This window comes from Tachyglossus aculeatus, chromosome 2 (assembly GCF_015852505.1).
Source record: "Tachyglossus aculeatus isolate mTacAcu1 chromosome 2, mTacAcu1.pri, whole genome shotgun sequence".
Taxonomy (NCBI): Eukaryota; Metazoa; Chordata; class Mammalia; order Monotremata; family Tachyglossidae; genus Tachyglossus; species Tachyglossus aculeatus.
In genome coordinates, this window is record NC_052067.1 from 86,960,617 (window position 1) to 86,986,375 (window position 25,759).

Sequence of the window (25,759 nt, forward strand, 5' to 3'; positions counted from 1 at the left end):
ATATTCAAAGTGAGTAGAATTGTTTCTTTTCCTCTCTTTCCTTTTTTTTTTTTTCTTTTTGGAAAGTGTGTATAGAGGGGGAGGAAAAAGAATCATTCCTCAGATGGTATACTTAAATTTTGAGGGACTGGAATTTAAGAGCATACCAGAAAATACATGTCCCAGACTAATTAAAAAAAATAGTTTCTGTGGGGTAAACGTTGGTGTCAGGTCATTTCAAATCTTCTGATAGCTTCCTGCCTTTTAGGGTTTTATTTTATTCCCCCCACCCCCACCCCCACCCAGTACCAAAGCACAATGGCTCTGTTGTTTTGTTTGCCCTGCACATACCTTTCTTTCCTTGGCCTTTATATTTGTATAGTGTAGCTTTCAGCTAGAGCAAATCCCTCGCTGCAAGAGCAGACAGAGTGTGTGTGTCTCATTGTGAGCTTCCCATCACTAGCTATAGAACACACAATCACTGCAGTGTCACAGGGGCCTACACAAAGAAAGCTGATGGCGCGTTTGCGGAATTGCAGTGGTGTGTGGCATCTACTCGGATCTGCAGTGTAAGCAATTGCAAAAATTCCTCTAAGCCCAGAGGTCTCTAGTAAAGTTGTTTTGGACCCATTGATAAATGCCACAAGTTAACTGAACAGGCATGGAGGACTCAGTTCAAATGATAATGCTGCAAACTGCTTGTCTTCGGTTGTGCCACCAGCAGATTTCACTGAATATTTTTGAAAGAAATCGTTTCCAAAAGCTAATCTCCCTTGACTCTGAATTATGGATTGTAAATGAACTAGACTAGGATACCTCATTTTATCTCCTGAGGCTGCCTTTAGTAGAATACAACCTGTGCCAGAAATCTGGAACCCAGAAAGTAGAACACAAGTCTGCTTCGAATTATCAGCAGTTCAAACATATGGAAATGTTTTGTTTGCATTTTCAATCATTGGTGTTAAAGGGAGGGAAAAAAAAGGCTGCTCAAAATTGTTGGCAGTTAGTACAGGAAAGTAAGATTGCTATTGTGAATAATGTAGCTATGTTTGACTTCTCTTAACAACATTGTAGCCTTTCCATTTATTTAATTGACCTTGAAACTAGAAATTGACAGTCTCTGACCCATAAAGTGTTCAGTCCAAGAATCTGTTCTCAGCAAGTGCATCATGTTTCTAAAGGGAAATGACCTGAGGGAGTTGTTTGTGCTTTGCAAGTATGTGAATCTCTCTTCCCTTTCCTATCTCCTCTTCTTTTTCTTAATTTCCTCCCATCTCTTCTCCCATCCTGTTCCACTCTTTCCCTGGTACAGAAATATATAATCACGTGGTGACATGTTTTGGGGCAAAGGAATCTAAAGATGGTGAGTTAACTTTTTGGATAATCTTTTTCCCCCTAATTTTTCTCTTCATAAAGTTGTATTAGGTCATCCCCAAATGCAGGGTTCAAGTATTTAGTAGATGGGATAACTAAAACTAACTTGAGCATAGCACTGCAGCTTCCTTTTTTACATACAATTCATTTTGACCAAGGAATATCCTTTTGGCTGTTGCATTCCATCTGATATTTTTCCTTTGCTTCTTGAATGTCTGGGAAAGTACAGTGTCCATCGAAGGCAATTAACAGGTTAATTAACATGATGGGCATCATGTCATGTCTTCTCCTTCAGGTGTTTAATGTAAAAACACTACTACTCCTGGCAAGTTTAGGGCATGGACTCTGGGTGCCCTTTTCTGCACTAGTGTAGAAAGAAAAAATGGGATATTTTGATATCACCATCCCACTGGAACAGAGGACAATTAGTGTATCTGCATGCATATGCAGAACATTTCGAGTGTCATAGCTTCTGAACAATTCTCATGCACACAAATACACACTTGTACTTTCTGATGCTCTGCCTGTCAGCTGATGACATTAGACCAGATCTCTTCTGCTTCTACCATCGTAAGTGGTCCGGTTTACCCACTGATTATTTTTTTGTTGATTGCAGAGTTTCACACTATTAGAGGTTCATAGAACATTGATGGGCAATCCTACTAAATGAACCTACTTAAAATGAGAGTGCTGAATTGATAGGGAGTCAAGTTATGGGAGCTTGATGCTAAATCTGAATGGTCGTTTCTTAGATCGGTCCATAGAAGTTTTAATTTTGTTTTATTGCTTGGATTGTCATAATTAAGCTCATTATAGGCAGGGATCATGTGTGCTAATTCCATTGTATTGTACTCTCCCAAGTGCTTAGTATAGTGCTCTGCACATAATAAGCACTCAGTAAATACAATTGATTCTAGACTGAACCTGTTGTTGGGTAGGGATTGTCTCCATCTGTTGCCAAATTGTACTTTACAAGTGCTTAGTACAGTGCAGTGCACACAGTAAGCACTCAATAAATGATTGAATAAATTAAAATAATCCAGGCAATCATAATTTTTGTCTGATGACTTTGTATTGGATAGATTCAAGGTCAGATGTTTCCATCTTCCCACATTTAATAGCTGAGAACAACAGCACACATTTTTTTGTTTCATTTACCCAGTAAATCCAGTTTTATCCCATAACCCCTTTTTAACCAACTGCACTTTTAACATTCACATAGTAGCATTTTCTAATGGTTCTGGGAATGCCCTGAGTATATTTACATAAGACTCTCTATTTCCTGAGGGGTTTGGGGGGAGGCAGAGAGAAAGAAAGTTAATTGATGCCACATGTTTTTTAATGGAATGAATGTGAACTGCTTCATTGTCAAACTAATGAGAAGGGCTTGGTAATTCTTCTATCAGCCCAGTAGGGCTGGAAAACATTAGGACGAGCCTATGGAATGGCATATTTTTGCCATCAGATTACTTCCTTTATATCCCTCCTCATTGGTTCGGGGGTCCACATGGTCAGCAACTGTGATCCAAGGAAGTTGAGAGTCCCTTACCAAACTCAGCTTGCCTGGAATTTGAAGGCCCTGAGAATCTTCCAGGTTGGAGTGAGTGGTGTGGATACAATGCTGGGGGAGTGTGTAAATTGATATTCATTCATTCATTCAATCGTATTTATTGAGCACTTACTGTGTGCTGAGCACTGTAATAAGTGCTTGGGAAGTACAAGTTGGCAACATATAGAGGTGGTCCCTACCAAACAACGGGCTCACAGTCTAGAAGTGGGAGACAGACAACGAAACAAAACACATGGACAGGTGTCAAGTCATCAGAATAAATAGAAGTAAGGCTAGATGCACATCATTAACAAAATAGAATAGTAAATATGTACAAGTAAAATAAATAGAGATAAATCTGTACAAACATATATACAAGTGCTGTGGGGAGGGGAAGGAGGTAGGGCCGGGGGATGGGGAGGAGGAGAGGAAAAAGGGGGCTCAGTCTGGGAAGGCTTCCTGGAGGAGGTGAGCTCTGAATAGGGCTTTGAAGGGAGGACGAGAGCTAGCTTGGCAGATGTGTGGAGGGAGGGCATTCCAGGCCAGGGGAGGACATGGGCCGGGGGTCGACGGCGGGACAGGCGAGAACGAGGTACGGTGAGGAGATTAGCGGCAGAGGAGCGGAGGGTGCGGGCTGGGCTGTAGAAGGAAAGAAGGGAGGTGAGGTAGGAGGGGACGAGGTGATGGAGAGCCTTGAAGCCAATCCTCTTTGTCCAGCAGAAAAATGCTACCTAATTCATATTCCTGGTGTGATCTAAGTCAGTCGTATTTACTGAGCACTTACTGCATGCAGAGCAGTGTACTAAGTGCTTGGAAGAGTTCAGAACAACAGACACAGTCACATGGTTGACATGGGGCTAAGTCAATCAATAAATGGCATTTTTTTAAGCACTTACTATGTACAGAGCTCTGTACTAAGTGCTTGAGAGAGAGTACAATACAACAGAATTAGCAGACACAGTGTATTTCCAAAGAAACAATCTTTCCTGAAAAGTGTATTTGCTATCATGTAAGCGTTTCACTGCATAATGTCACCCATAATTGGCTTGGAGTTTTTTTTTTTACCTGACCATACATGGGCCAGGGTCACTTGTTAATCACCCAGCTCCCTGCTTCCTCTTATCACGTGTCTTTGATCTTAGAGCAAAGAACAAATGAAAAGACTATAAGTAGTGATGTGTTCATTAATATAGATTGTTTTGCTATAGTTGCCTAGGCATAGAGATGTTGGGTTTAGATTAGTCATTCTCGAGTAAAGGACAAATCTGTATTCTACTTACTTTTGATTGCTAAGAAATCCACTCGTAGTGGATTTTTATAAACAGCCCAAAACTTGTAGCTCTGATTATCCTCTGTCTCAGAAAATGTTTTTTTCTTTATCAGATTACTGATGTGAAAATTGGAAGCCCATTAGAAATTGATTTATAATGGAACAAAATTGTCTTTCAAATCACTGAATTTAACTAAACATGTTAATAATAGACATTACTATTCATTGTGCATACATTGAAGGGGTGAATTGGTGGCCCCTGCTATTTCTAAATGCCACTGGCTAATCTTTAATGAGGAGGAGGGAACTTTCTTATCCTATGTCATTGGGTTGTATTTTTTGCACTCTTACCCTCCACTGAGAAAATCGAGATTCTATTAAGTTCCATTTGTTTTAAGCATTTATCAGTGTTACTCTTGTATGCAAGTGATATTCTTTTGAACATACACAATCTTCCTGGGTTCTTTTCTGCAAAATGTTTATTGAAGAATATCAGTATCTCTGAAGTGTGATTATTAATTTTTCACGTTCTAGTTAAACTTCCAGTTCATAATGTGGTGGAATGTCATCCCCATTTTAGAAGGTTGGAGGCATGGGAGCTTTATTATTGTCTTGTTACTTAGGGAACTGCTTAAGCAGGCTTTTCAGGGACCCAGCTGTCTCCTTGGCTAGTCCTCTCAGTGTAGTGTCCCCCTGGGATTTCCATCAATTGGAAATAAACTACCAATGTAATTATGTTCAGGCATTGATTGGACAATAAGCTTTTCTTCCGTGGTTGTTAAAGCCTTTTCCATCTGTGTTGATGGTCTCGAGTTATAAGGTGACCTATCTGGAGGCAAGTATATGAAAAGTATATAAAGTGATCGTAAAGCAGTCATATTTTCTCATAGCCAATACATTGCACTGACCAAACGCAATGAGAGCAACTAGAGTACTTAAGAAGTCCTTGCAGGATGTTTAGAGGAAACAAAAGTTTACTTTAGCCACACAAACTGCTACTTGAAACCATGAATGGCATATGAATTTGTAGTTTATGGATTCAAAATGTATCTCATTTAGAGGATAACTATTGGATTTTGTTATTCTACTTACTATTTGGGGGGGAATTAGATTCTATATTTCCAACATTGGGGGTTTTCATGTTGCTTTTAATGATACACTGTTACCCAGGTAAATTCCAGAATCTTTACAGAAAGAAAAGAAGGGAAATCTACCATAAAACATTCTTGTGACACACTGAAAAACAAAGTTACAGGGCAAAATTCATGGTGGTGTCATTGACATCAGTGGAGATAGTAGCCATTTATCATACATACGTTAAATTGAGTTGACAACTATAGTCAAATTAGACAAAAACTTTAAAAATTTAAAAACTAGATGCTCCATTTTCTAGTATTAATATGGATTTTAATCTAGAGAAGCAGTGTGGCTCAGTGGAAAGAGCGTGGGCTTGGGAGTCAGAGGTCATGGGTTTGAATCCTGGCTCAGCCACTTGTCAGCTGTGACCTTGGGCAAGCTACTTAATTTCTCTGTGCCTCAGTTACCTCATCTGTAAAATGGGGATTAAGACTGTGAGTCCCATGTGGGACAACCTGATCACCTTGTATTCCCCCCAGCTCTTACAACAGTACTTCACACATAGTAAGCGCTTACCAAATACTATTGTTATTATTATAAGAAAATTAGAATCAGATAACGTTATGAAGTTTTCTGTACTACTTAGTGACCAGGCTTACTTCATTAAAAATGGTTTTTAAATTACAGCCTCTAGACTGTAAGCTCATTATGGGCAGGGAATTTGTCTGCCAATTTCGTTGTACTCTCATCATTAATCATATTTATTGAGCGCTTACTGTGTGCAGAGCACTGTACTGAGTGCTTGGGAAGTACAAGTTGGCAACATATAGAGACAGTCCCTACTCAATAGTGGGCTCACAGTCTAAAAGACTCCCAATCTCTTTGTACAGTTCTCTGTACGTAGCAAAAGCTCAGTAAATACCATTGATTGATTATCAATTTGAGAAGTTTTGATACAATTGTCCTTGACTTTCAGTCCATTGGAATTGATGATCTGGATGAACTAGCTTGAGGTTCTTTTTTTAAAAAAAAGATTTTATACAGGCACGTCCCACAATATGATCAGGATTTGTTCCTGAAGAATTTGATTGTATCGTGATACTTTTTTTCCATATGCTTACTCACAGTTCGTGTTGATTTACTTGTATTCATTAGGGTCTGTTGCAGTCCTGATGACTTGTGGCGGTGTCCGGCATAGCTTTGGGTGACTCTTGGCAGTAGCTCTGTTGTGTGACGTCACTGGGGGTTTTCAGCCCAAAATAGCCAGAAGAATCCCCAGTCACTTTAGGAGCACCCACACCCTAGTAAGCCTCCATTGGGTCCTGATGCTCTCCAGATTTTTCATTCTTCTACCGCAGGGTTGGGGCACCCTACTCATGGCACCTTAACTCCCTGTGCCACTCTTGTTGCCATCAATCTACAGCTGAAAGTGTTACACTGAGGCTTAAACGTCATCGGAAGCCAACCCCTTCCTGATGCTGGCTGCAGCACTCCTGCCTGTGACTTCTTGTGTCACATGCCTCCCCGGCACCTGGAGCTTCTCCCATTAGTCAATCATATTTACTCATTCATTAATTCAATCGTATTTGTTGAGCGCTTACTGTGTGCAGAGCACTGTACTAAGCGCTTGGGAAGTACAAATCGGCAACATATAGAGATGGTCCCTACTCAACAACGGGCTCACAGTCTAGAAGGAGGAGACAGACAACAAAACAAAACATTTAGATAGGTGTCAAAATTGTCAGAACAAATAGAATTAAAGCCGTACATATCCCCCTCTGGACTGTATTTATTGATCACTTACTGCATGCAGAGCACAATACTAAGCACTTGGGAGAGTACAATATAACAATATAACAGACACCCTGCCCACAATGAGCTTACAGTCTAGAGGGGGAGGCAGACATTAATATAAATTACAGATATGTGTGTACGTTCTGTGGAACTGGAAGTGGGGAGAATGAAGGGAGCAAGTCAGGAAGATGCAGAAGCATTCAATAAATAAGATTGAATGAATGAAGAAAATATGGTGTGTTGAGTCTTTACACCAGATGAATGAGTTTGGATAATTCTTTAATGTATATGCTGTGGGTTGAATTGTATAGCCAATGGTAATAATTTTGATGCCCCTAAGTCTTTAAAGGCAACTGTCATATTACCTTCCTGTTCTCCTTCCTACTTAAGACTATGAGCCCCATGGGTCAGGGGCTGTGTCTGACCTGATTAACTTGTATCTACCCCAATTTTTAGAGCAGTGCTTGACACAGTAAGCACTTAAATACAATAATAATAATGATGATGATATGTTACTTCTGTCTTGTGCTCAAATGTTTTAAAATATGTATGTGAAGAAATACTTATTTCTTTACTGATAATAGAATGTTTAGTGCCTAGAAGGTAAGAGGTCACCAAATGTGTGTTTACCTTTTGTTTTCCAGAAACGGGCAAAGGGTCAAGTGCTTTTTGACAAAGTGTGTGAACAGCTCAATCTATTGGAAAAGGACTACTTTGGGCTTCTATTTCAAGAGAACACAGAACAAAAGGTAAGAGAATGTATTTGTTTTACTGACTTCTGAAGTTATTGTAAACAATTTAAAAATGACTTTCAATATTTAAAGTATAAATTCGTGATTTTTAACCTTGTTGATGTGGTTTCTGTCTCCCCTGCCCACTTCTCCCCCTTGCCCCCCACAAAAAGTGGCTGCAACTTTTTTTTGAACCTTTCCAGATCTCATTCTCCATCCTTATCTTTATTCCCCCCTCCCTGCACCCACCCAGGCTGAGTTGATTTCAGATCACTGGATGGGGACCATGTCCATTTCTGGGTTTCAGCACTGTTTAGTTTGGATAGGCATCCAAGAAATGTTCTTTTTTCTCTAAAGTATTTTGTCTCCCCCACTATTCTGTAAGTAGGGATTGTGTTTACCAACTCTGTAGTATACTCTCCCTCCTAAGCACTTAGTATAGTCCTTTGCATACAGTAGGCGTTCAAGATTGAAATGTTTTCTAGACATGGCAGATTTTATCAGGGTTTGACAAGGAAATTAAATATACTGTGACTGCTGGAGACAAGTGTTTTCTTACCTATCAGTGATTGAGCAATTACTAAAATGTTTTGACCATGGTTCAAGGTCATAGAGAAGGTGTTATGATTAAAGCAGGGAGGGAAGTGAACACTTATTCCCCATTGGCACAAGCCAACATGTGACAGAACACACACTGGTTTGAAAATGTGTGTCACTGCAGAACCAGCCCACAAGAAACAATCTCTCGTATATACTGGTTGATTCCTCCAACTAGAGAAGCAGCTGGCCTAGTGGAAAGAGCACACAGGCCTGGGATTCAGAGGACCTGAGTTCTTTCAAATCCTGGCTCTGCCACATGTCTGCTCTGTGACTTTGGGCAAGTCACATAACTCCATAAGCAAGATTCTTCCAAGTGGGCATTTCATCCAGTCTGTTGCTCTTTCATCACCGTTCCATCCCAGGCAAGCCACATCACCTGCCAAAGGTTTTCTTGGCTGGGCTAAATTAACATGTTGACTGTTGGCATCTCTAGGAGACTGTTTCCAGCTCCTTGTTCACCCAGCAGGCTTCTACATAATTCTTCTTTCCACCCAACCCTAGGCCAGGACCTCAATCAGTCAACGGTGTTTGAGTGCTTATTGTCTGCAAAGCACTGTACTCAGCACTATGGGACTGTGGAAGGGGTGAATATTGAAGTGCTTAAGGGGAACAGATCAAGGTACCTAGGCAATACAGAAGGGGAGGACTAATAGGGAAGTGAGGTGTTAGTTGGGGAAGGCCTCTTGGAAGATGTGACTTTTTTTTTTTTAAAAGGCTTTGAAGGTGGGGAGAAAGGTGGTCTGTCAGATATGACAGGGGAGGAGTTCCAAACCAGAGGGAGGATGAGGACCAGAGGTTGGTGTCAAGAAAGATGAGACTGAGGTACAGTGAAAGGTTGGTAAAAGAGGAAGGATATGTGCAAACTGAGTTGAAGTAGGAGATCAGTGAGGTGAGGTAGGTGGAAGATCCTATTGAGTGCTATAAGTCCAATGGGGTGGAGTTTGTGTTCAGTGCAGAGAGGAGTGGGCAAACATTGGAGGTTTTTGGGATAGGGGAGATGTGGACTGCTGGCTTGGGAGGCATCAATGGACACCCATAGTTCAGACAGATTAGGGGGAGGTGGGGAGGATTAGTAGAAATTGATGAAGATTTATCTCTCCTTAGGCCCCTTCTCACTACCTTACTGCTATCCATTCAACCATGCACTTTGCCTGGAATGAGTGTGTGATTCCTAGGCTCATAGGAAGCGGCCCTCCTGTCGGTAACAGCCTTTTTTCTCTTCTTGTTTGAACAGCATCTCCCATGTGCTCATGACAGGACCTCCCACCCACTCCCAGCATGGTTATTACCGTGGGCTGCCGGGGTACCAGGCATGCAACGAACAGCTACTACCCCAGGCTACCCGCTTCCCCAAAAACCTGCAGTTTGGGAGGTTTTATGGGCTGATCCTCTTTCATTCCTTCACATTCCCCGTCTCTGCGCCAAGAGGTCTGAAGAGTGAATTGTTTCATCTTGGCACCAGATTACTCTCTGATTCATTTTTTCCCTACTGTGGTTGTTACCTCCTCAGATTAAAATACCACAAATCTCCGAAACCCCTTCTCCTCCTGGCCCTGTTCCCTCTCCCCACCCCCAGCTGGGACGGGGCTAAATGCTGAATGATGTGTTTTTCTCATTCTTGTGCATTCACCACAGCCGTTCATTTATGAGCCAGCTGTTGTATTAGACTGCAGCTGTGGGGTGTAGAAACTGAATACCAGGCACTCTTTTTTAGAAAGGGGAATATAAGACTACCTCCAATCCAGCACTATGGGTACCATTACCAGGAAATTTTAATGGTCCTAATCACCTTTCTCATCGATGATCTGTGCATCAGGGAGAAGCAGTTTAATATTCAGTCTGGACTGATTTCACTGATAGCTTTAAAATCCCTGCATTGAATATTTGTAGGTATTAACAAAACTTTCCCAAAAGTGAGCTACTGAAAGTGTAGCTGGACTGAAAATGTGGCAAGCACTGCATAACTTTCTTCAGCAGTCTTCTGTTTAGGCAGCCTTTTTGTTCACAGTACTATACTTTGAAAATGAGGAACCGCTTGTTTTCTGTTGCCATTTAGTATCTCAAAAGATAGGGACAAAGCATGGCATAATGGATAGAGTCGTTATCCATTATCCATCCTGGAAGTCAGAGGGACCTGGGTTCTAATCCTGCTCCACCACCTGTCTGTGTGACCCTGGGCAAGTTTCTTCACTTCTCTGTGCCTGTTACTTCATTTGTAAAATGGGATTAAGACTGTGAGCCCCATGTGAAACAGGGACTGTGTCCAACCTGATTAACTTGTATCTATCCGAGCACTTAGTACTGTGCCTGGCACATAGTAAGTGCTTAACAAATGCCACTTTAAAAAATGAATTAGTACTTGGCATATTTCTGGAAAAGTGCCTCCCTTCTTGAGAGTAGAGGGGCTGTTTTCTTGACCTTGCCCTTACCTTGTTTTCAATTTAGTCATATTTATTGAGCACTTCCTGTGTGCAGAGCACTGTACTAAGCACTTGAGAAGTACAGTTCAGCAACAGAGACAATTCCTGCCCACAACAGGCTCACAGTCTAGAGCCTGTCTAGAGCTCGTCCAAGCAGGTTGGGTTCGAAACAGTTTTTACCAAAGAAGAAATCTGCCACATATAAGAGCAAATCATTGAAAGAAAGTTAATTCTAAACACATTGTTTAAATCAGTTTGCTGTCCAAAAAAAGAGCAGAATGATTCCCTGCAGGAGATTTAATAGGGGAAGAATCCAATGAATTTCTAAAAGGCCAACTGCAAAGGGACTTGAACTGAGTTTTATTTTAGATGAGACTCAATGTTGGCCTAACTAATGAGAATTTATTCCAGAGAGGACAGAGAATAGGCCATGAATGGGATTCAGAGAAAACAATCAAAAATGTGGAGGACAATCACTGATGAATCATAATGGACTAGAAGTGATAAACCCACTTTATGAAGTCTGTCCTCAGACTGTATAGAAGGGTGTGGTTAACCCCACGGGATAATGTAAATGTTTCATCCCTTTAGAGACCCACCAGTCAATAAACACTGATGTAACTAACCATTTTCAAGTTGAATGGGAGATAAAATCAATCGTATTTATTGAGCATTTCCTATGTCCCGAGCATTGTACAGTGCGCTTGGGAGAGTACAATACAACAGAATTTACAGATACAATCCCTGCCCATAACAAGCAGACTTCCTAGCCTCTGACTTTCTCTCTTTTCTCCCTTCCTCCCCAATTGTGTGTGTGCATGGCGAGTGGGGCTGGGGGTGAGTCTTGGGGGGCGGGAAGACCAGAAGAACTGTGGCTAGATTGAAGATCCTTATTTTTTTTAGTGGAATTTTTAAAAATGGAATTTGTTCAGCACTTACTATCTGTCAGGCACTCTACTGACTGCTGGATCATCAGATGGGACACAGTCTCTGCCCCTCAGAGGCCTGACCGTCTTAATCACCATTTAACAGATGAGTTAACAGAGGCGCAGAGAAGTTAAGTGACTTGCCCAAGGTCACACAGCAGACAAGTGGCAGAGCCAGAAGTAAAACCCAGCCCCTCTAACTCTCAGGTCTGTTCCCTTTCCACTAGGATGCACTGCTTCTCTACTCTGTTTTCAACTCTATTTTCAAACTACATTGAACTATGAGTCAGACTGACCTCCTCAGATACCACTGATTTTGGTTCAAGGCATTGCTCTCTCTTCAAGCAACACAGTGGAGCTGAAAGTTCAAGGGTGGGGGAGCTACCCAAAAGAGTTATGACTCTTTGCTTCATTTCTCTCTGACCCTAGAGGAAGCAAATTCCAGATTTAAGGCGGGGAAGCGAGATTTTTTCCATAATCATGGGCTTGATTGTAAATCAGGATAGCCACTCCATAGTTCCTCCAATCATCTTGTACTTCTCTCAGGGACAGTAAACTGAGCTAACTGACCCATTGATTTGACCCAGTTCAAGCAATCAGTCAACGGTATTTATTGAGCACTTACTATGTGCAGAGCACTGTACTAAACACTTGGGAAAGCACAATAAACACTTACTATGTACCTGGTACTATACTAAGCACTAGGGTTGATACAAGCTAATCAGGTTGGACACAGTCCATGCTTTTAAGAGACCAATATAAGACTATTAACTTATGTAGGTCTTTGGTGTAAAGGATGGGGGAGGAGAAAGGGATATTCTAATATCAGCTAGGCAGGGAACTGATAGATTTTTTTTCCCAAAGTGGCAAAGGGTTGATATCATTTGTGAGTTTTTTGTAGTCCTGAATACTAGCACCTGTCAGTAACTTGTATCTTACTATATAGAGCACCACCTGGGAGTCAGGAGGGCTTGTCTAATCTTGCCTTCACCACTTTTCTGCTGTGTAACTTTGGGCAAATCACTTAACTTCTCTGTGCCTCATGTACCTCATTTGTAAAGTGGGGGTTAAGACTATAAGCCCCATGTGAGATAGGGACTCTGTCCAAACTGAAGCAGCGTGGCTCAGTGTAAAGAGCACAGGCTTGGGAGTCAGAGGTCATGGGTTCTAATCACAACTCCACCACTCCTCAGCTGTGTGACTTTGGGCAAGTCACTTAACTTTTCTGTGCCTGATACCTCACCTGTAAAATGGGGGTGAACTGTTAGCCCTATGAGGGACAACCTAATCACCTTGTATTCCCCCCCAGCGCTTAGAACAGTGCTTCACACATAGTAAGTGCTTAACAAATGCCATTATTATTTGCTTGTATCTACCACAGTGTTTAATACAGTGACTGCCACATAGTAAAGTGCTTAACAAATATCATAAAACCCCACTCATACATATAATTTATACAGAATGCTAATGTCTGTTGTTAATAGTCATACAAATGAATAAAGAGCTGGTCAATTTGACAAGTGTGATTTTTTTTTTTCATTCATTAGCCAGCCAACATCAAAGAAATTTTTTACAATAGCAAACATTCGGTGGGTAATAAACAAATGGCAAAGAAATAAAGATGGAAAACTAGAATGTACTCCACTATATTTTTGTACATTATCTTGAGGTAGTTTTGAAGAAAACTTAGTAGAAGATCTGTGGCCAGCAATTCTGCTTTCTTGGGGACCCAAAACTTCTCACCTGCTAATTAAATTTGTGCGTTTTTTTTTTTTTTTTTTAAAGAACTGGCTGGATCCCTCAAAAGAAATCAAGAGGCAAATGAGAAGTAAGTATTTATCTCATTAAACACAACTAAATTCCTAAATGATCCCTAGCATCTCTTCACTGCCATCCGGGGCCAAGCAGGTGGCCAAGATTATGGATTGGGATAGGTTAATAAAGATAATTAAATAATGTAATGTACTTGAGTGCTATAGTAAAAGACAAATCTGTTCTTGTTAGTGTTTATATAGCATCTTGTGGGAGTCCTTTAATAACTTAATATTATACATTCTATAGTAAAAGACAAATCTGTTCTTGTTGGTGTTTAGCATCTTGTGGGAGTCCTTTAATAATTTAATATTATACAAAGGGATCATTCTAGGAACAGTGACAGGAATTTTAACTCAGTTAAGCTGTCAATGGCTTGCACACTAATATAGTGACAAGTCTAATAGTTGAAATGGCAGAGCTGCTGCCAAAGTATTCCCCTCAATTTTAAAAGGTAGCTCTAAAGTGTTCTTTGCAGGGACAGTTAAGATGATGATAATGGCAAAAATGCTTAAAATGAAAGACACCTTCCCTGACCTGGCAGTGTTTTAGTTCTTGAGGTATCATAGTTTTGTGTATTTTAGTCGCATGTGTACTCGTGTTGTCAAGTATAGTTTATGACTATACATTTATATAGTTATGTAGCTTTGTGTTCCAGCAAACAAAAGAATTAGCTCTTTTGAGTTAAGGCCAATTGCAAACTTGTAGATGGGGATGACTCTCTTGGGATTACCAAGATTTCAGTATTTATGGCTTGTTTATATTCTGGGGATGTGATTTCTTAAGGCTGTCTGTGGTTGTGATTGGGAGGGAGTAAAGGAAGTGACAGAGAAGGGATTTGGCTGTCTTCAAAACACAATTTTGAGTTTGGCCCTCAACTTTCAACATGGACCGTCAATCATAGAAGTGGCAAAAAGTGGAAACAGACTCTGGGCCGTTTTCTGCTTCTGGCCATAGGATCTTCGTCTCAGCACAATGTGTAGCAATATTTTGATTAAATGTTTATAATATTTTTCAAAATATATAAATTGTTTATATATGATTTAATAAATACAATTGACTGACTGCCTAGTTTCCAAGGTGGCAGGAAGCACAGTTTTGTTTTTGGTTTAATGGTACTTGTTAAGCGCTTACTATGTGTCAAACACTGTTCTAAATGCTGGAGTGGTTACAAGATAATTAGGTCAGACAGCCCCACAGAACCATTTATAAATGGTTTATATATGGTTTAAATATTTATATAATTTTCTCATGAGGTAGTATTTATTGACAGATTAAGAGCTTGGCTTCTTCCTATGTCAAAGCAGACCAATACAAATTGTGTGAGTATATCGCAAGACATGTGCATAGAAATATATGCACAGGTAAGTTTATCCAGTCCATGAAGGTTTTTCAGAACGTTTGAGACACCCATCGGCCTCTACTCCATCCTAATCCAACCCAAACCCTGTCATCCTGCTCACTTTCCTGTCACTGTTGATGGCACCGCCAACCTTCTTGTCTCACAAGCCTGTAACCTTGGCATTATCCATGACTCCCCTCTCTTGTTCCACCCACGTATTCAAGCCATCACTAAATCCTGTCAGTTCTACTTTCACAGCCTTGCGAAAACCCACCCCTTCCTCTCCATCCAAACTGCAAGCACTTATCCTATCTCACCTTAATTATTGTATCAGCTTCCTTGCTGACGCCCCTGACTCCTGTCTCTCCCAACTCCAGTCCATATTGTATTCTGCTGTCTGGATCATTTTCCTTGAAAAACGTTCAGACCATGTTTCCCCACTCCTCAAGAAACTCCAGTGGTTGCCCATCCACCTCCTCATCAAACAAACACTGCCCTCCATCGGGTTTAAAGCACTTAATCACCTTGGAGAAGGGAACCGGTAGTCTCGTTTAAGGGGGCATTCCTCTCCCCAGTGCGGCAGGCTCTGGTGGTGAGGTATAAGGGGCCCTCCTCAACCCTCCATGCTCAGCTGAGCACATTTCAGCCATGGCCTTGTGTTGAAAGATGATTTGCGGATAAACAAGGAACCAAGAGATTGTTTCAACAAACTCTGTAAACTGAAATCCACTTTTCACCATGTGAAGTGCCTACATCATTAAGAGGCCCATTCAGCATCATCCTTCTGCCCAAGATCATTACAGTGCTCTTAACAGTGAATCACCACCAGTGAAATGTGAAAGTTGGGTAATGGGCCCAGTTTTATTTGGCTTATTTTATGCAGTTATGTGCCCAACAGGGATCCTGGAGTGGGACTCTGACCTAATTATCTTGTACCTACCCCAACAGTGTTTGACCCATAGTTAGTGTTTAACAAGTACCATTAAAACAAAAACGAAACTGTGCTTCCTGCCGCCTTGGAAACTAGTCAGTCAGTCAATTGTATTTATTAAGCACTTGATGTGTTATTGATATTCACCAATTATTGTGAGCCTGAGAGTCATTAGAAGAAGAAAAATTTGTTTGGCATGTTGCTTTAGGAAAGTTGAGATGAAGTGTTGGGTTGCTGAGGCGTCTGTTTTGAACTGTAGAAGCCGCCAAGCAAACAGTCCCTTCCCTAGTGATAATGTGGCAGAAAGACCAGTTTTAGCTGAGTAAGAGTCAAGTAATGGAGAGGCACAAGGTCCCTGAAGAGGATGTATCCAAATTTGTGAGATTTTTTTCCAAGAGTTAAGGGAGCAGGGTCCAGTTTGGAATTGCCATCATTTTACCTCTCATTAGCCAGTTGAGAAGTATTGGAACTGTTTATAAAGGGATTCTTTTGCACTTAATCTCTCCTCCAACATTGTTTCTTGAACCCTGGCTTATCTTTACTGCTCGTACACGATTCCCGAATTGTATGCTCAGTTACAGTAGCATCATATACAACTTGTAGTGGGCACAAGCCTGCCTTTATGCATCTTAAACACTGATGTTCCAGTATGGATTGGATGAATCTAATTCCCTACTCTGGGATGAATCATATTAATTGTTTACTGTTGCTTGCTGAATGTTTTCCTCTTTGAAGAATGTGCCTAATGTTGCTTTTGAGGCATTTTTGAGGTGATGCAGCTAGAAAACATGCTTGACATTTCTACATGGCATAATATTCATCATCAAGTGTGGGGTGCCTAAGAGGAGTAAAATGTGAAATTAAATATCAGAACTGTGAGATTATATTTATCAGTGTCAAGCATCTTACTCTTGAATATTTCCTAATATTTTCATTTCAAATTCCCAGTGGGATGAACATTTTTATTTTGTTATTATGGTCTTTGACCAGGGACATTAAGTACTGTCTTTATTGTTTACTCACCAGTTGGGGAGTATGTAGCTTTGAGGACAAAATGTTGGATGGTTAGGGGCCACCTTCTGCACTGCTTCTATCAATCAGTCAATTATATTTATTGAGCACTTACTATGTGCAGAGGATGATACTAAGTGCTTGCAACAGAATTGGTAGACAGGTTCCCTACCCACAAGGCGATAAAAGTATAAGAGCAAGATAGACGTTAAATTGTGGCTATGTACAGAAGTGTTGTAGGGCTGAGGGTGGGGTGAATAAAGGGTACAAATCCAAGTACAAGGGTGCTGTAGGAGGGAGAGGGAGAAGGGAAAATGGGTACTTAGAGAAGGCCTCTTGAAATGTGATTTTAATAAGGCTTTGAAAGTAGGGAGAATGGTGGTCTGTTGGGAATGAAGGGGAAGGGATTTCCAGGCTAGAGGCAGGTGAGGGGTCAGCAGCGAGAAAATAAGGATGGCATTAGAGGAGCAAAGTGAGCTTTCTGGGGTTTAGGAGGAAATCAGCTAGTTAAGGTAGGAGGGATCAAAGTGATTGAGTACTTTAAAGCAAGTGGTAAGGCCTTTCTGTTTGATGCAGCGGTGGATGGGTGACCACTGGAGATTTTTGAGTAGGGAAACGTGAACAGAAATTTTTTTTTAGCAAAATGACTTAGGCAGAAGACTGAAGTATAGATTGTAATGGGAAGAGGCAAAAGGCAGGGAGGTCAGCTAGGAGGCTGATAATGTGATCAAGGAGGGATAGGCTAAGTGCTTGCTTGGACCACTGTAGTAGCAGCTTGGATGGAGAGGAAAGGACAGATTTTAACAACATGGTGAAGGTAGATTTGACAGGATTTGATGACGGATTGAATATGTGCTTTGAAAAGGAGAAAAGAGTCAACAATAATGTTAAAATAATGGACTTGTGAAACAAGGAGAAGGGTGCTGCCTTAAACAGTGATGAGAAAGTTAGGGGAAGGACAGGGTTTGGTTGGGAAGTTGAGGAGTTGTGTTTTGGACCTGTTAAGTTTTAGGTGGAAACATCCAAGTAGAGATGTCTTGCTGGCTGGAGGAAATATGAGGCCTAAGAGAATGGGAAAGGTCAAGGGTGGAGATGTAGGTTTGGAACTCATCCTCAGAGATAGTAGTTGAAGCAGTGGGCCCAAATACATTCTCCAAAGGGGTAGGTGTAGAAGGAGAATAGAAGGGGACTCAGAATGAGTGAATGAACGAACTAAGCTTTGAGGGGCTACCACAGTTATGGTGTGGGAATGCAGACACTATATTAATATTCTGTTTTCCCTCTAACCTGTAGGCATTGTGGGCAGGGAACGTATATACCAACTCTGTTATGTTGTACTTTTCCAAATTCTTAGTACAGTGCTCTGAACATAGTAAGCTCTCAATAAAAGCCATTGATTTACTGGGGCAGAGGAGGAGCCCACAAAAGAGACTGAAGATGACCGGCCTGAAAGATAGGAGAACCAGGAGATGTTGGTGTCAGTGAAGCTAAGGTTAGATAACATTTCCCGGAAAAGGGGATGGTCCACCGTGTTGAAAGCAGCTAAGAGATTGAGAAAGATTAGGATAGAGTAGAGGCCATTGGATTTGTCACTATGGAAATCATTGGTGACTTAAAGAGGGCAGTTTCTGTGATGTAAAGAAGGAGAAAACCAGATGGGAGTAAAGGAGAAAGTTGGAGGAGAGGAAGTAGAGCCAGCAGGTGTAGACAGCCTGCTGAAGGAGTTGGAGAGTAACAGTAGAAGGGACCTGAGGTTTTTTCTTTTTTTTTTTTTAGGATGGGAGGAAGGGAGAGATAAGTGCATATGAGTTTTTGAAAGTAGTACACAGAAGCCTTTGGCGAGTGAAAAATTGAAGGTGGCGATTAGGGAGGAAAGATGAGAGGGGGCAAGTGTTTTGATAAGGTTTTTTGATTAGATTTTAAGAAGGTGGTTAATCTCTTGAGATACTTCTGGGAAAAATGGAAGAGTTGAAGGACGGCTGGAAGAGGAAGAAACTGTAGGAGAGTAAGGGAGGTTTTTATGGAGCGCATGTCTGATTTTTTTTTCCAAGTTTCTCAATAAAGTATGTGGCCAGATCATTAGGTGTAAGAGATGTGGAGGGTAGGTAGACAAGAGATTTGAAAGTGGAGTTAAACATCTGAAACAACTGGTGAGGGCAGTGGGCATGGGAGTCAAGGTTGGAGAAATCATGTTGCCAGGTAGAGGAGAGGACAGAATAAAGCCAGCAAGGATGGATTTGAGACGGACATAATCGGCCTGCTATCAGGATTTCCCCCAGCAAGCTGTTTCAATTGTATCTGTGACATTGATAACAAATCATTTCTTTCCCCTTTCCTTCCATTTTCAGTGTCTCCTCATGAACCTGAGGGTCAGTCCTCATGTAGAATACAAAATAGTCTATAATGAATAACCCTGAGATGATGTGGAAGAAACCATGAAGGTTAAATGCTCCCCATAAATCTCTTTTGTGATTTTATGACAAGGACCGCTTCAGCATGTCTAACATGAGATACGAGCATTCATATGTGTGGTTCAGGTGAACTGGCAAGTTCCATTCATTTTAAAAAGCAGTTTGCCTTCTGAATGTATGTCTTTCCAATCCTCTAGCAAAGGTGAAAGTGTTGTGTGCTTTGAGAATTTAATTTGGTTATAGTTCCTTTTTACAGTTGGTGAATTGTTCGTTTTGGAGGAGGAAATTATTTCAGTGGTTCTAGTTTCAGAAAGAGATGGGGCAGCCATACGTAGAGTCTCCAGAATTCTCCCCTAATATGAGCACAGGAACCCTCAGTCCTCTAGACTGTAAGCTCATTGTGGGCAGGGAATGTGTCAGTTTAATGTTGTATTGTACTGTCCCAAGCACTTCATGCTGCTCTCTGAACACAGTAAGCACTCAATAAATACATCTGATTGAACTGAGTGTTATAACCTTGTCCTCAGCTCTGTCAGAACAAAGAAATAGGCCTACTTCCCTCTCTAGTGGCTTCATAATAGATTAGGAAGGTAACCTCTTTCTATAGCACAAGTGAGAATGGATTTAATGCCAACTGCAGAGGCTCCTTCCCCATTCCACAAAAGCTCTCATCGGCCCCTGCTCTTGCCCAGGATAAGACCCAAAGTAGCAGTAGGGTGAGCCCTCACCTCCCAGAAGGCTGGAAAGGCCTCTGCTGGGGCTGCATGCAGTGACTCCTGTGATGGTCTGTATCAGCTGTGAGAAGCCTGAGGCCCTCCCACTCTTGTCATGTGTATCATCATCCTTTACTTTCACCTGTTCTTACGTGTCTGTCACCAACCTTCTTCCCCCTTGGACTGTGAGCTCCTTGGGAGCCAGGGACCATGTCATCATCAATCGTATTTATTGAGCGCTTACTATGTGCAGAGCACTGTACTAAGCGCTTGGGAAGTACAAATTGGCAACATATAGAGACAGTCCCTACCCAACAGTGGGCTCACAGTCTAAAAGGGACCATGTCCATAACTTGTCTGGGTAACTCCTTCCAAGAACTTAGTACAGTGCTTTGCACACAGTGGACACTTAATACTATTACTACTTGTTCCCTTGCCCTCCTCAGGCTTGGGCTCTGGGGCAGAGAGGTGAACCCCACACAGTCTCTAACATGAAGCCTTTGCTGCCGCAGAGCATCCTGGGCTGCTTCTAACATTGACTCTTGCACAAAGAGCCTCTGCTGCAGTGGTGGGTTTTTCCCCTCTGGTCTTACCCCTCCCTGGCTGCAGACCACCGTCTGGGTTGAGCTCTGCAGTGTTGGGGGGAGATTCAAGCTACGTTGTTGCCCCCGTGGTCCAAGGCGGCCCTGCAGCGCAGAGAGGAGGCTTCGACCTGCTGATGTCGCTCTTCCCTGGTCCCCTTTTGCCTGTGGCATCCGATGGGTGCCTGAGTTGCTTTGGAGCACTGCCACAGTGTTCAGCAAGTGTTTTCATTCCCACCCATGGCGTCTGTCACCTCCTACCAGACCCAGGGCCCGTCTCGGCTGTCTGACGACTCTAGCGGCCCAAGACTGGTGCCCCTTACACACACACACACACACACACACACACACACACACAGCCTCCCCCCCCCCCCCCCCCCCCAGGCCGAGGTGTGTCCCCCAGGCCCAGCTGCTGCCGCTGCAGGACACCACCAACCCCTGCCCTATCATAGTTCAGGATTGATCTTAGCTCCCTGTGTTTCCCCTACATCTTGGTATTTTGCGGGTGCTCCCTGCTCTCTTCTTCCCCTCCCACCCCCCAGGCCACATGGCTCCAAGATGATGGACCATTAGGGGAGGGACTAAGAGTGATGAACATATACCACTGGGCAGTGAGGGGTGCCAACCCTCATTATGTGTTGAGCCCTCCCCGTAAGGAATGAAATTAAAGGTGCCTGACTCGGAGTGAATGGCGGTGTTTGTGTTCTCGATGCTGCACCTCACTGGGAGTGATAGCTCTCCTAGCAATAGGAAATGAGAGCATCTTCATGGCAGATCTAAAGCACCTGACTGATTTATGGGAATCATAATCATATCTGTCTTTCATATTAATGTCTGTCTCCCCCTCTAGACCATAAGCTCATTATGGGCAGGGAACATTTCTGCTAATTCTGTTGTACTGTGATCTCCCAAGGGCTTAGAACAGTGCTCAACACATAGTAAGTGTTCAATAAATGCAATTGACTGATGGGAAATTCTGTATCCTATGCCATGGGACTACACTTTTGATCCAGAAAACTGATCCTTCCCAGCTATATGAATGTGAGGAGAACAAAGTCTGCATTTATAAGTGCCCCATTGTTGGGGTAAGGGAGAGATGTAGAGCTTTTAAGCCTCTTTCTTCTTGTGATTTTTAAGTTTGTGAGACTTGATTCTCTTACTGAAAATATCAACTTGTTGGCAGCCATGAGTTTGCTTGGGAAGAAACATTCTTAATGAATTACTCTTTAACTCTCCATTCCAGGAAAGATTCTTTAGAAAAGAGAAAGGCCAGATTTTTTTTTTTTAAAGGAACATTGACTTTTTGGTACCAAAAAAAAAAAAAAGAGTTGGACAAAGCCATAGAAGATTAGTGACTTGGAACAGAATGGCTCTTATCAATGTGTGGGGTGTTTTCTTCATTTCTTGGAGATATTCATCAGCTTTACCATTTGAGTGACCTAGTTTCATTTGAGCCTTTCTAGCTTCACTGTATGTGAAATACTGATCTAACTTCTGAACAGTTGCAGAGATATCCAGTGGAAATGGAGAACATACAGTCTCGAGGAGATGTACAAACAGTTACACAAATTTAAAATTCATAGAGAGACATGGAGCACTAATTTGGGCGGAAGACAAGCCAGGTGTTTTTCATCATGATTTTTTGCTTCTTTCCAAAGCACACATGCTTGTGCTGTTTGTAGTTTTAAAAGGAAACATCTTTTCTACTTTTCCTCCATCCCTCCACTCTTTTCCCACGGCATTCTTCTCACAGATCATTTGCATTTAGTGGGTTATATATGAAATCCCCAGATCAGAAGGGAATATTTTTTTATGTCTATTACTTTGCCGTACCTGCTGACATTAAGCTTTCTATGTTTAGTTAAGCAAAGTTCAGATTCTCTCGCAAAAGAGTAAATATTAATGTAAATTGAGTGCAGATAGGGGGACTGGTTTGTTCAGTGAAGCAGGAGGCAAGAAGCCAAAACATGAGAGTTGGATTAGATTACTGAAAGATTTTGAGGTTTATCAGAGACGGTGCAAGAAGTGTCTTACATTCTGACTGGGGATGAGAACGAGAGTCTTTCCTCTAAGTCAAAGTTTAGTTTCTTTCTGTAATTTAACCTTAAACTTTTAACATCCACTTTGACAAAGATCTATATTATCAAAAATCTCAATGGCATGTTTATAGTACCATTAGAAGTCTAAAATGACTGGTAGCAGGTGGGATCTCTTTAAAAAGAATTTTGGAGCTCATTCTCATGTCACTTGTGGTGACATTCTTAAATTGGAAGAAAGTACCATGTCCTCAGATGTTGGCATATCTTGGAACACCCTTCCCTCTTCATATCTGATAGATAATTACTCTCCCCTCCTTAAAAGCCTTATTGAAGGCACATCTCCTCCAAGAGGCCTTTTCTCTCCCTCCTTCTGCATCACCCTGCTTTCTCCCTTTATTCGTCCCCCTACCAGCCTCACAACACTTACGTACATATCTGTAATTTATTTATTGATATTAATGTCTCCCCCTGTAGACTGTAAGCACACCATAAGAACTCAATAAATATGATTGACTGACTATTCTTTGTAGGGCCTCCATACTACAGGGGCAAGTAACAGAAGGGAATCGTTGAATTACTCTTGGTATCCCGGCAAGATTCCCTTACAGCTTCCACACCCTTCACTATATGGTAGTAATGTTATGTCTTTCAAGTTGTAGGATTGATTGTGTAGAAATCCATTTGGTAGAACTTTTCCGCATTGTTTCCTAATTTTGTCAATAGACCCATACAGTAGTTCCTGTGGTATGGTGAAGTAGGGAATCTATATACAAAGAAGCCAGAATAAGCATGTTAAAGATGTTAGTTTCGAATTGCTGGGCCACCCTATATTATCATTATTATTTTTGTCTTTATTTTTAAGTGCTTACCATCTGTCAAGGACTGTTCTAACCACTGGGGTAGATTCAGGTTAATCAGATAGGATATAATCCCTTTCTCACTTGAGACTCGAAGTTTAACTAGGAAGGAGTAGGATTTAATTCCCATTTTACAAATGAGGTTACTGAGGCACAGAGAAGTTAAATTACTTGCCCAAGGTCACACAACAGGCAAGTGGTGGAGCTCATATTAGAACCCAGGCCCCTGCTCTATCTACTAGACAGACCAGACACACCAGCATGGCATTCAGGAGGTTTACAGAAGACTGGGCAGTGAAGAGGCAGAATCAAAAATAGGTCAGGTGTTGCAAATAGGAAATGAGGCATTGCAACAAAGGGCCACCTTAATCTGGATATAACGTGGTTGAGATGCAGAGGATTCAGTTACCCATTCAGCTTTTCAGGTGACACCCAAGGATAAGATCTTTACTTTTAGTCTCCAACTCTGACTGGCATTTTGAAATTTCTTTTTCAGCCTAGACCTATAATAAAAATAAGTGATTCCAGTAGGCAAAGCCTCTCTGCTAAAACTGAAAAATATTTCCTTACACATGAAGTATATATACTGGATTTGTATATATAAATACATGGATGTGTATATATATGCATTTATATGTATATATATATATATATACATTTACATGTGTGTATATATATACAGACAGACATGTAAATACACACGTTATATATCATTTTAGTGTTCTAGCTAATGCTTTTATTTCCAGGCATATTTATTTTATGTGTTAGCCAAAAAAGTATTGGCTGTGGACTGTGTTAGGACTCTTAAATCAGTGTGTGAAGTATTCATTTCTTCTCCTCCCCCACATTTTAGACCTCAGGTTTCATGAATGTTTCATCTCAGGTTTATTCGTGTCATTAAAAATACAATTGCTTGATGTTATCTCTTTTTTCTGCCTCACATTATTGCTATGGCTTTTGAAAATGCTATAGAAGTATCAGTTCTTTTGCTGATTATTCATGTGGATAATCATGGCATTTTATATTTGCAGATCTTCCCTGGCTATTCACTTTTAATGTGAAGTTTTATCCTCCAGACCCTTCCCAGTTGACTGAAGACATCACCAGGTACTGACATTGTAATGGAAAAGTTCAGTTTACTCTTCTGAAAAGTGTCCATTTTTGCATATACTTTGGAGAGTAGGAAGAATTTCCATAGGGGTAGATTAAAAAGTTTTTACATAAATCCATTTTCTTTAACCTGACTTTGAAAAATAAGTGGGTATCTCTTGCAGCTTTTCATTCATTCAGTCATTTATTGAATGCATACTGTGGGCAGAGCACTGTACTAAACTCTTGGGAGCATATAACAATAAAAGACACATTCCCTGCCCACAATGAGCTTACAGTATAGAGGAAAACAAACTTTCTAAGTTCATCAAAGTAGTGTTTACCTTCCTTTTACTTGCTGTTATCCATTCCTTACTGTGCTTTAGAGTAGTCCAGTGTGTTTGACCTTTGTGTTTCAAAAATAACACTGCTGACAGTATATCCTATGCCTGATTTCCAACCATCAGCAGAACTTCACATTTGGATTGTTTACACTGAAATGGATTTCAGTGCACAAATTAGTGTGCTTTTGCTTTGGTCTAGCGGTTGGCCACAGAGATGGTTAAAGGGTGAGAAAACAGGGCCTCTAACAAAGGTTAAAGAAACTAGGATTGTTCAGCCAGGAGAAGGAGGAAATGGGGGAGACACAGAAATGGTCTTTCAGCACATAAAGGGTTATTCCAGTGCTCTGCCTCACCACCACTGAGAATGGTACAAGAAGAAACAGGCTTAAATGGTAGATTGAGAGATCTAGAGTTCCATTTACTTGTTTTTTGTTGTTGTTTTTTAATGGTATTTAAGTGCTTACTATGTGCCATGTACTTCATTCATTAATCGTATTTATTGAGCACTTACTGTGTGCAGAGCACTGTACTAAGCGCTTGGGAAATACAAGTTTGCAACATATAGAGACGGTCCCTACCCAACAGTGGGCTCACAGTCTGGTAGGGGAAGACAGACAACAAAACAAAACATATAAACCAAATAAAATAAATAGAATAAATATGTACAAGTAAAATAGAGTAATAAATATGTACAAATATATACATATATACAGGTGCTGTGGGGAGGGGAAGGAGGTAAGGTGGGGGGGATGGGGAGGGGGAGTAGGGGGAGAGGAAGGAGGGGACTCAGTCTGGGAAGGCCTCCTGGAGGAGGTGAGCTCTCAGTAGGGCTTTGAAGGGAGGAAGAGAACTAGCTTGGCGGATGTGCGGACGGAGGGCATTCCAGGCCAGGGGGAGGACGTGGGCCAG

At 41.4% G+C, this 25,759-nt stretch overlaps 1 protein-coding gene across 30 annotated transcripts in view; it reads left to right on the forward strand.

Annotated features, from left to right (window-relative positions):
- EPB41L2 (erythrocyte membrane protein band 4.1 like 2) overlaps positions 1-25,759 on the forward strand; it is a 242,657-nt gene that overhangs the window by 154,896 nt on the left and 62,002 nt on the right. For all 30 annotated transcript variants that reach the window (XR_005456148.1, XR_005456149.1, XM_038766030.1 and 27 more), the window contains 3 exons: positions 7,688-7,792; positions 13,506-13,548; positions 24,449-24,524. Coding sequence is in view for 28 of the 30 variants with exons in the window: in XM_038766030.1 (XP_038621958.1) it covers positions 7,688-7,792; positions 13,506-13,548; positions 24,449-24,524 (224 nt within the window). In the remaining 2 variants the exon portion in view is untranslated. The remainder of the gene's footprint in view (positions 1-7,687; positions 7,793-13,505; positions 13,549-24,448; positions 24,525-25,759) is intronic.